Source organism: Magnolia sinica, chromosome 2 (genome assembly GCF_029962835.1).
Source record: "Magnolia sinica isolate HGM2019 chromosome 2, MsV1, whole genome shotgun sequence".
In the NCBI taxonomy this organism is placed as follows: Eukaryota; Viridiplantae; Streptophyta; class Magnoliopsida; order Magnoliales; family Magnoliaceae; genus Magnolia; species Magnolia sinica.
In genome coordinates, this window is record NC_080574.1 from 26,822,951 (window position 1) to 26,834,175 (window position 11,225).

Consider the following 11,225-nt stretch of genomic DNA (forward strand, 5'->3'; position numbering starts at 1 on the left):
TCCAATTAAATGACTTGCACTGAACAAAAGAGTGACAAGATTATTGACAGCAACTTGATTCTTTCACAAGCCAAAGAAGCACTGTGCATTTCTAAAGAGTGTGATGAAGCATACTTCCATATAGATCTTCTGAAGTTTAGAAACAGGTAGTGTTTTCGTGTGGTTTTAAGAGAATTTCCTCATAAACCCCAGGACCATATCCACCATCTGTGCGCTATATTAGAAATAATGAAGACTTACAGTCCAAATTCAAATGCCACGTTTAGGCATAAGCACCATTCGTGGTCACCTAATAGAAACAGTAGAGAGAAGTATGGAATTAAATATGATCTAGTGAAGTGGATTCCAAAGAAATGGTTTCAAACTATTTTCAAGAATCCAATGAGAAATTTCATATCCAGTACCACAAAGTCGTCACAAACCCATGGAATAACTCATGGACCCTGCTGACAACAATGACACTTCCTTTCATGGGTTGTCTCCACAAGGAGATGAGAATAACAGTGTAACTGAGAAACAACTGATGCAGAAAATGAATGTTTTTCTGGCAATATTGTGTGGTGAGACAAAAATACTCTCTACGGCTATGTCGTCTTTTCAGCTTCACTTATGCTTTTGGGAAAATGATGGAAGCGGGTAAGGTGTTAGAGAAAGACCAAAACATTAAGAGTCCTACAAAAGTCCAAAGAAAATAGCACATCAACACCAGGAAAAAACAGCAGCAGTACAGAAGGTGGAGATGGGAAAGAATGATTCCTCTCCACTCTCATTCTGCTATGCAGCTGCATTTTTTGGAAATGACAATGGAGAATTGGAAATTTTGTTAGAGAAAAGTGATCCAGTTCAGGAACTGCCAACAGCAACAGTGGAGGTGGAGAGTGGGGAGGCTGCAGAAATGAGAGCAACACCAAAATGTCATCGCCTTAAAAGAAGCCATGGTAGGGATGGCAAAGCAGACAGAAATAGAAGAGAAGAAATTGACTTTTAAATTTAAAGAATAAACTACTCCTACCATAAAATTCATTAGACTATTGTGCAATAGTTTGAATTGCAGAAAATCTTATGTACTGAACATGTGATATGTCCATAAATAGTGTATTTTTCATTTTTTTCTCTCCGCTCCACCTGTTTGTGTAATCTTATATTATATAACTTGCATGTTTTGGTGTTTTCAGTCAAACAAGTTAAACATGATGCATCAACAATCACAAAACAATTTGTCCAGGTTCTGGCTTCGGCATTGGAGCTAGATCAGCACAGAACAGACAAGTAGCAGAGCATCACATAGACTTTGAAAAGTGCATCGAAATGAATGAGTTGGGTAGCTTCACTGCCAAGTTGACCAATCTATAAAGTTTTGGGCACACCAGGGAATTAGTAGAACAGCTTGATTGCAGTAATAACAGTTACTCCTTGCTCATGCTCTAGTACACCTATTACTGCACCTGATCCCAATGAAGTTGGCATGATCAGGTGTCCCATTATGAAAGCCACCAAATCAAACTTGAAGTAGGGTACATGCTCCTTTGATCTCTCTGAATGTGTACGAGACAATAAAATGGCAAAGTCCCAAAGGTCTGCAAAGTGTAACGTGCTTTAAACCATGCATGCACTCAATCAGAAAATTGATCCAAAGCTCTTGAAAGAAGTATCAACACTGATAATACGGTATAACCATTCACCAGTGCAAAATATCTTATATTTAAAAAGAAAATGCTATATATATATATATATATATATATATATATATATATTTGAGGACAAGACTTTTCAGGGCTGTTGCCAAACGATTCTGGGAACAATTAGCCCTACTAAAATCAGTCTCCAACTTTAGGATGTATTAATAAAATCTGAAAGCAAAGGAAGTAATGCAGGGGCATTTTCACACTGGGCTCAAGTGGGGTTGCCTGTGGGATGCAGGGCACACTCGGGGTGGGCGGCCTGTGTGAAGCAAGTGGCTTGTGTGAGCCGGGCCCCACCCGTGTGAAGCTACCCAGGTGATTTGGGGTCCATGAGGGGGGTTTGGCCGAAGTCCTAACCCATGAGATGTGGGGCCTAGGCTATGAGATAAAGGGATTGATTCGTCATGCTCTATTAGTTCAAGCTTTTAGAGCAAGTGGTTAATTGTCTTACATCAAATTGGTATCAGAGCTAGGTTGGTCCCATGTTCGAGACTCCTTACCGGGGGTGATTAATGCAGGGGCATTTTCACATCGGGCTCGAGTGGGATTGCCAGTGAGATGCAAGGGCACACTAGGGGTGGGCAGCCCATGTGAGGTGGGCCCCAACTATGTGAAGCGAGTGCTTGTGTGAGACAGTACCCATATGATTTGGGGCCCACGAGGGGGGTTCGGCCGAGGTCCTAACCCATGAGATGTGGAGCCTGGGCTATGAGATAAAGGGATTGATTCACCATGCTCTAACAGTTCGAGCTTTTAGAGTAAGTGGTTATTTGTCCTGCATCAAGAAAAACTAAAAGAAATGTTCTATGTACAAGATACAGAAAGAATGCATCAAAATACAAAGCAAAGTACAAAAGAAGTAACTTAAAAATTGGCAAAAAAAAAAAAAACAAAACACACTAAACGGCGTGATATAGGAGGGACTAGGTTACTAGCCAAGACATGGAATTAGAATTTGACAGACTGACTAAATTTAATGCAATGCAAGTTACACTAACAAATCCACTATTTTAGTATAAAAAATACCTGAGTGTGGAATGTCCTTGTTGTATTACAGTTCGTTATCTTGGATTCAACTTCACTCTGTATGTTGTCAATGATACTCTCCTGATTCAAAAGGCTTACCTACAAACCGATGTATGAAGAATTAACTCTGGAGAATTCAAGGCGGTAAATGGATTAAAAGATTTCACACACCAACTGCTCCAGCAGGTGCAAAACATTGCGAGCTTTCAGTTTTTATCCAGGTAGTGGGCATTATCTGAATAAAAATCAAAGATGATGCAACGGGAGGGAGGGTCCATGAGAAAATAATAGTTGAACAATTGTGTGTCCCCCTAGTTCTCTCATTTTCTTTCACCAGTGACATTAACAGTGTCTTCTCTCAATGCACAATTCCATTGACGATTTTTTGGAGATCTTCCAGTCAGAACACCATACCTCCCTCTTTGTTGGGTGGACATTCACATCAACATGCTCTGGTGGGAGTACAATGGACATATAAATGAAGGGCTTTGATGCTTTTGGTAAAGTTGCGGCATAAACAACTTCGATAGCTCTCTTCAGAACAGTGCACTCAACCAACCTCCCTGAAATAACGAGTAAACACAGTATCATGAGGGCAAAGTAAATGTGCCATAATATGATGTACTACTACCAAATTGTAAATTTCTCCAACCATAGTTGCAGTTTTGCTATTGTATTTTGTTCGCTGGTTTGTGTATTTTTAATAAAATCTCTGATTACCAATTAAAATTAAAAATAAATTTCTTCAATTCCAACATGTAGATGACCCTATCTAGGTTAATAGAAGAAGCATTTTCTCAGATTTTGCAGTTGTCAAGGATTTCATGGGCTTAGATCTGAATGAGTCCAGTAATTAATATTCTACTGAGAGGATATTCAATTCTTCACACAGCTCAGTCTAAGATTCTGAAACTGAATGAGAATGGGAACGTAGTTGCTCTTGCTGACATAAAATCTCTAATCCATATGTTTTAACTGATATATAGTTACTATTGTGAGACTGAGACATGCACACAGAATTAGTACAAAAAATGCATAGCCATAGACATTTTTATGAATTTTTACTGTTTCCACCATAACGAGATCAATTATTGATAAAGGGATGATTTTTACAGTTTCCACCATAGCGAGTGAGCTCACTTATTAATAAGGCATGTGTTTCAGGACCCACATCTTTTGACATATCCCGATCCATCAAGATCTGTTCAAGTTGAGTTTTGAAGCCTCCAGTGAGGTAAATCCTCTCTTTTCAGGAGTGGAAAGGAAAAATATTAGGCGTCAAATGGGAGTTATTGTAATGTAGATTTGATGAATTCACAAGAACTCCGAACCATGTTTATCTACACCACCCCACCCAATTAGATCTTGATTCTTCTAAGAAAATAAATTTCATTTTATTCAAAATGATAGATCTGACACCATATTATTGCCGTGCAACAAGATCCTTGGACACAGACATTGCTACAGCAATGCTGGATGTGGCTCTACTGTGCACCAATGCATCCCCGACGCTTAGGCCAATCATGTCTACAGTTGTGAGCATGCTCGAAGGCCAAACCATCATTCAGCCCCCACTTTCGGATCCTGGGCTTTCAAGTACAGGGTCGATGTTCAAGTCCAGCAGAACCAACTTTTGGCAATGTCCAAGCCAATTGTCAAATGACGATCAGTGTACCGATTCCTCCAAAACAGTCCAAGGCAAGGAAGAGAGCGAAAATCTTTTGAGAAATGGTTCAATTGGGTCCATTCGGTCATTACCCTTTTGACTTGTACATTTGTATAACATGTTGTCGTCAGCTGCTATAAGCCGTCTTCTCTCTAAATTTGAGTACTGTAAATGTAATGCATTTGCAACAAATGTATTTCTACATTATAATATTTAAGGAAGTTTTCAGAAATCTAACCCAAGAGAGAAAAACTAAGTTCTTTTGTCACTTGTATGAGGTCTTCTCTTTGTTTTGTTCATCTTGGCACTGCTCGAGGTGGCCTTTGGAGTGACAAGAGGATCACTCATAATGTCAGCTCCTAGGCGGATCCTCTCTTTGTATCTCTCTGCTGTTGACTAACATATTCACAGTTATCTTCCAACAAGAAAAAGAGGCTCTCGGGTCAGTTGGAGAACCCTAACCTTCAAATCCCCACTAATGAACTTGCCCGCAATAATTTCTTTAGACAGTGTCAAGATGTTTACCTTCGGGAAGTTGAAGCTCGGATATATTGAAGAACTGTATCTATGATGACTTTGATCCCAAATACAGTGACTGAGAGAAACAACTTCCATGTTATGTTCAGGATATCAGGTTTCCCTTTTCAACCGAGTCACATATGGGTAACATACTTCTCTTTTACAGAAAAGTGAAAGAGGGATTGTTTGACATGGTGAATGATCTTCCAAGGATTTAAGCTCTACGGTCAATTTGGAGAGAATGAGTTGAGGACCAATTGGTCTTGATAAGCATGGCACGTGCTAGGTGGAAGATTTTGGCTTTTTAAAAAATGTGAAAATATGCCATTTGCTAACCAGAATGGCAAGACACATTAGGCATTCCAGACATCAGATGGATCTTCAATCAGAATTCCTCATATAAGAGCAAGCAATTTTAAACTCAAAAGGCACTGATCGTGAAATTCTTTCCCACCAAAGAGGGGCATAGTCACTAAGGTTACATTTTTAAGGTAAAATAAGTCCGCTGAAGTACCAAAATGCAGCATTTCACAATAAATATCACAAGCACCATTTGCAGGTGAACATTAACATCAAGAAAATTCCTTTTAGAGGAAACAATTGCTATATTTATATTGAAATAGAATAGCATCAAAATAGCACATACCATTGATAAAAAGAACCATTGTCGTTTTCTTCGCAACATAGTTGGCATTAGATATAAAACCATCCATATTAAAGACTGAGCGAGAAGGATCATTATCTGCAGCTTCTATTTCCATTAGATCACGAGCAACAGAAGCACCATAAACAGATCTGATTGCATCTAGCCTTGAACATGTACTGACAGTGTGAACATCTGCTCTATTTGCACCATGCTAAATCAAGAAGGAAAAACCACACTTCAATAGTTAGCAGTACGAAAGAAAAAACACAATTTAATGAATATCAGAGCAAAAGAGAACTATCTTCAACCAAAACATGTAACTTAAAAAATGTAAAGAGCAGCCTTCAGTGTTGATGAGCCAACCTTTCTGCAAGAGAAGCTCACGTTTACATGGTGAATTGCAAACCGACAAATCAAGTCAACTATCTTTGAATAGTCATCATTAGAATTCTGCAGCGTCTTCCTCCGAGCAATCATATTATAGAAAAGATTCTCAATCTGAAAGCATAAACTGTTAAGTAACTTTGAACTTCTCCAAAAGTCAGAAACATAATCTAAAGCTACACATGATTAACATATATTAGAGGCCTTTAAAGCATGAAAGGGCTTAGAAAACCAGAGAAACAACAGTACCATTATCTGGGTTCCTTTGACTGCCGCACATGGCTTAGGTTCATGCTCCATCACTCCATCTCTATATGAAACCCTGAATAATAACGCCATCATCATCCATTGGGCATTATGCAGAGAAGTGCTTTGGAAGTTAAGATTTCAGGATAGTGTTTTTTTGTTTTTTTGTTTTTTTTTTGTTTTGTTTTTTTGAAAGATGAGGATTTTATTGATAATGAAAATACAGGGAAAACAACTAGAAAAATAAAAATAAAAAATAAAAATACACAGAACTAACGGATTACAAAAAGACCAGCCCACAGAAAACTGTCCCAAGACAGCACACCCCAAGAAAACCCAAGAAGCTCCTAAGGAGCCCAGTCCCTGAATAGAACAAGAACAGGCGAGAACACTGCAGCCGCAGAAATACTAGAATTTCTAAAACAACGGTTATTCCTTTATGCCCAAATCGCCCACAGGACTGCCGTAAACAAAAATTCTTCACTTTCTTTTCCCCATAGCCCTCCCGATTCTGCATGCCACCCACAAAGGAGATCATCCAAAGATTTAGGCATGACCCACACTACCCCGGAAATTCTAAGAATGCTCCACCACAAATCAGAAGAGAAAGGACAGTCGATAAAGAGGTGGTCCACTGTTTCTTCAGATTGGTAGTACAAAAGACAGGTGTTGAAGATACACATTCCACACTTTAGTTTGAGTTTAAAGATAATTGGCATTGCCAGGTGAGCAGTTAAACTCAATTTCAGTTGTAGCTTTCTTGGTAACCCAGTGGCTGGTATTGGTGGCACTTTTCGGGATAAAAGTGGCTTTTTTGGGCTTGGAGGGTTTCAAATTTTTATCTTCAATCAGGCAACTCTGCTAATGTTATCTCTAGCACAAAGAAAGTTGGAGGCAGAACCTAGGAGGCCAGCATGTGCTATTAATGGAAATAGGAACATGGTGGCAATATTGGAGGTAAATTTAAGCCATGTAAAGAGGCTAATGATGTTCCCGATGGATAGGCGAAAGACTGCAAATATTGAGGCCCATGTTGGGTGATTGAGATCATTGATCCGATGGGAGGGTGAGGGTGCCCCAAAAAGCCTTCAGTGTGGAAGATTATAGTCATCTATAACCTTTCACCTTCTATTGGGCTGTGGTTGCATGCAATGCAAGTATTTCTTTCTTGACCACTCTTCACAGTCTAAAGGTTAACATCTTCCGCAGTTGCTGATAGATGGAAGCTTTTGAGGCAGCATTCCCCACCCATGGTACGGCATATCGGATCAACAATCAGGATAACCAGAGTGTGGACCTCAGATGAACGATTTTGGCACAACAGGCCAACGAACATGTCAATGCATTAGGACCCTTTCATTCTGTGTGTCGATCATCTTTATGTATTGCAAAATCTCAGCCCTTCACGGATTATCTATCTCTTATTACATCAGGCAAAATTTCCACCTCAACCTTGAATAAAGTTGCTTGCATAAGATTTTGGAGGCCTAGACACAGAAGCATATCAACCGCAAAACACAAACCATGAACTAAATTTTCCTTGAGAAAATGAACCTGTAACCATGCAATTGGCCTTCGGTAATTGTCGTCACACTGACATGACCAACATACGTCATGCTCGCCAAGGCCTCTCCTCTAAAACCCATCGATTGTATCGTCTGCAGGTCTTCGAATGTCGATAACTTTGATGTAGTGTGCCTTTCACAAAGTATTGGCAAGTCTTCAAACTGTTATGTACAAAACATGCCAACCGTTATAGATGAAAATGACAGTGGTATGGAAAATAGACCAGGTATTTCATATTTGTATGAGGTGGTCCACAGCATATTATATTATACAAATAAAGTCGATTGGCTAAAATTACCTTGAGGGCATTAAATATTCAAAGCCTATTCTAAACTTACCTCAGGTCACGTGCTGATATATAATCAATATACATTGCAGTAATTCAGGTGCATTGAAGCAAAATTTTAAAAGTTTGGTTAATCCCACATTATTTGAAGTGACTGGTTTGCTAATTCTGCATTCCTGCAATACCTTTCTCCTCTAAATGCCGCCAAATGTGCCAAGGTGGCAGACGTGCAAGATCCAAGCCGTACAAGAGGTGAGCCATGTGCCCATGCCTGAGAATTAGATCGAACCACACATCGGGTGGACAAAGCGACGAAAACATGGATGAATTAAGATATCGGCCAAATTATCTAGCCATCCATTTTTATCACACACATAGGCCACCTTGCAAGTAGACTGGCCTGATTCTCGGGCCTGGGTGTCTACAAGATGGGCCCACCATATGGAAAGTTCGGAGGTTCCACACACATTACGGCTGGGAGTAGTAAACCTCTTGAAGCGAATAACCCATCTCCATCCCATATTACGATCACCTTCAGTATAAGTTAGGATTGCGGAGTTATAAAAAATTAAAAATTAAAAATAAAATAAAATACAAAAGTATCAAGAAAGAGGTGTTGCTTCCATTCTCTTGCAACTGGCCAACTGCAGTCAAATTAAATTGTACATCCAAACACGTCCTTAAATTGCAAAACGAACTGCGACACAAATGCCATTAAGCAAAACCCTAATTCCAGACATCATCAAAACCTCGACATTTTCTTCTTATTTCCTGTGCATGGTTAGTGAGCTTACTCTGATGCCGTGTCCGTTGTCGGAGACCTGGATCAGCTTCAGCCCTCCGTCCTTGACGACAACGTTGATCGAGGTGGACCCCGCATCGAGGCTGTTCTCCACGAGCTCTTTAACGGCAGATACGGGACGCTGTATGACCTCTCCGGCGGCGATCCGGTTCACGACGGAGGCATCGAGGCGACGGATCGCCGGAGGCTCCAGCTTGGGGATGAAGCTAGCTTCTGCGCCGGGATTCGGGACTGATGGGAGGAGATCTGGGGAGTCTCCTTTTTCTTCGTCGATTTCCATGGGAGAAGATGAAACGACTCCCGCGGAGAAACGGGCGGGAAAAGGAGGGTAGGATGGAGGTAGTACTGATAACGAGAACTGCGAACGGTACTGGCGCGAATCCGAGTCGGACTCGCTTAAGGGGTGAAATGCCTCCACACGTGTCAATGCTGCACATGTGTGTGAAGTTAGAGCCATTATTCCTATGGACCTCACCACATATCTGTCCTGGTTAAAAATCAGAGTATGATAGAGCCATCTCTCCGTAGTACGCATGGCAGGATAGATGTATGGATCAGGACCTTCCATCTAAGTGGAGCGCAACTATAGATGGTAAATAATTAAAATATACACATGTATTAGATGATCCTACCCGTCTGATGAACAACTTCTAACCAACGGCTTATAAGATGAGTTGATGATCAGAGAAAAAAAAAAGAAAAAGCAAGGCCATCGTCATCCGCTAGGTGTGATTTTCAGTGGGACTGGCTCCATTGACACGTTACTCTATCATCTTGCTTCGGTTGTTTCTAACAGGTTGGCTGGTGGCTCAGTAATCAGGAGCACTGAGTCTTTGGTGTCCCATCGTTAATGGCCATGTATATGCCCAAAAATCTTCTCAATGGATAAGCTTAATATTTCGATTGGTGTCATACAGATGGACGGTTAAGAATAGAAGTACAATGGACCATGTTCAAATGAAATAATTCCCCAATTCTGGCGGTGGGGATCTACCTAGGGATTTTGGGGCATTTTCGTACCCACATTTTTCTCAAAGTCTATTTTAGGGCCTAGACTCCTTTATTGGTTTTGCACCATTTAAAAAATGGTAGTTCACATCTTTCTCACACCGCACTGCTGTAGGAGGGGATATTTTTCCCAATGTAAATCATACCTTTTAGCTTTTCTGCATCTTACCAACTTTACTTTTCTCAGCTAAATTATTGTTCTACGGATTAACTCTTTGTAAATGAAAATTCTTACGCTTTCATGATTCTAAGATGCTACCGTAAGAATTTGTCTGTGCGTAAATATGATGGTGGCACCATCCAGTACTAGAAAATGGGTCAAAGGTTATAATTAAAGACATGTGGATATGAGTTATAACTGTAGCAAGGTCGTAACCATTGGTAGCATAGCTACTGCTTCATTAAATTTGTAGCAATTAGTTTTATAGATACGGATCTAATCCATAACTATTTCTGTTGTAGCAAAAAGCTCATGCAGCTGCAAATAACTGAATGAGCCTAACATGAAATTGAACAAAAAACATAAATATGAGCTTGATCCAAAATTTATATGGCCTATAAAAAAAAATTTAGTTTACAATTTATGACAATTTATTCAAATATACTTGTAGTGTGTGTTTTCTTCGATAGAGGCACAATTTTCATCATTTTTCGACAAGCTAAAATGAAAACACAGAAATAACGGTTTGGTGGAAAGATATTTTTATATGAAGAAAAGAGAAAATTTTAAAAAATAAATTTTAGGTAGATAGGTATTGCTATATGAAGATAATAGAAGATTTCGAAAAATGAATTTTAAGTAAAGGGTTATTACTGTATAAAGAGGAGAATAGATTCTAAAAAATAGGTTTTTGTAAAAAAATGGATTTCTATAAGAAATGAGAGAAGATTACAAAAAATAGATTTATATCGCAGGGGTATTTTTATCCAGGATAAAGTAATGGTTTAGTCTTGGAAAATAAAGCTTGGGAGCATTTAGAAAAGCCAGTGGGTGAATTGTGAGATTTCCAGTGAGAAAAATCTCTTCGAAGGGAAAGGGATTGGCTACTCCCCCTATGTGGTCAATGCTCTGTGGGCTCCACCATGATGCATGTGTTTCATCCATGTCGTACACCCATTATTCTGGATCATTTTATGGTATGAGCCTAAAAACGAGGTTGATCCAAATCTCAAGTGGACCGCACAATGTTGATTGAACGCCCACCATTAAAAACTTCTTAGGTGCCATAAAAGTTTTGGATCAAGCTGATATATATTTTTTCCCTTCATCTAAGTCTGTACGACCCAATCAATAAGTTAGATGTCAAATAACCATTACAGTGGGCCCTAGGAGGTTTTTAATGGTGGAATTCAATCACTATTGTTTTCCCATGGTGTGGTCCACCTGAGATTTA

General features: G+C 39.6%; 1 protein-coding gene across 2 annotated transcripts in view; it reads right to left on the reverse strand.

Moving 5' to 3' along the window:
* LOC131236769 (DNA mismatch repair protein MLH1) overlaps positions 1-9,487 on the reverse strand; it is a 40,868-nt gene extending 31,381 nt beyond the window's left edge. Inside the window, exons 1-7 of one of the 2 annotated variants that reach the window (XR_009166872.1) lie at positions 8,816-9,487; positions 7,724-7,896; positions 6,173-6,245; positions 5,903-6,037; positions 5,540-5,750; positions 3,123-3,271; positions 2,709-2,807 (exon numbers count right to left, since the gene is read on the reverse strand). Coding sequence is in view for 1 of the 2 variants with exons in the window: in XM_058234194.1 (XP_058090177.1) it covers positions 2,709-2,807; positions 3,123-3,271; positions 5,540-5,750; positions 5,903-6,037; positions 6,173-6,245; positions 7,724-7,896; positions 8,816-9,391 (1,416 nt within the window). In the remaining variant the exon portion in view is untranslated. The remainder of the gene's footprint in view (positions 1-2,708; positions 2,808-3,122; positions 3,272-5,539; positions 5,751-5,902; positions 6,038-6,172; positions 6,246-7,723; positions 7,897-8,815) is intronic. The other variant, XM_058234194.1, reaches the window with a different exon arrangement.
* Between the last annotated feature and the right edge of the window lie 1,738 nt (positions 9,488-11,225).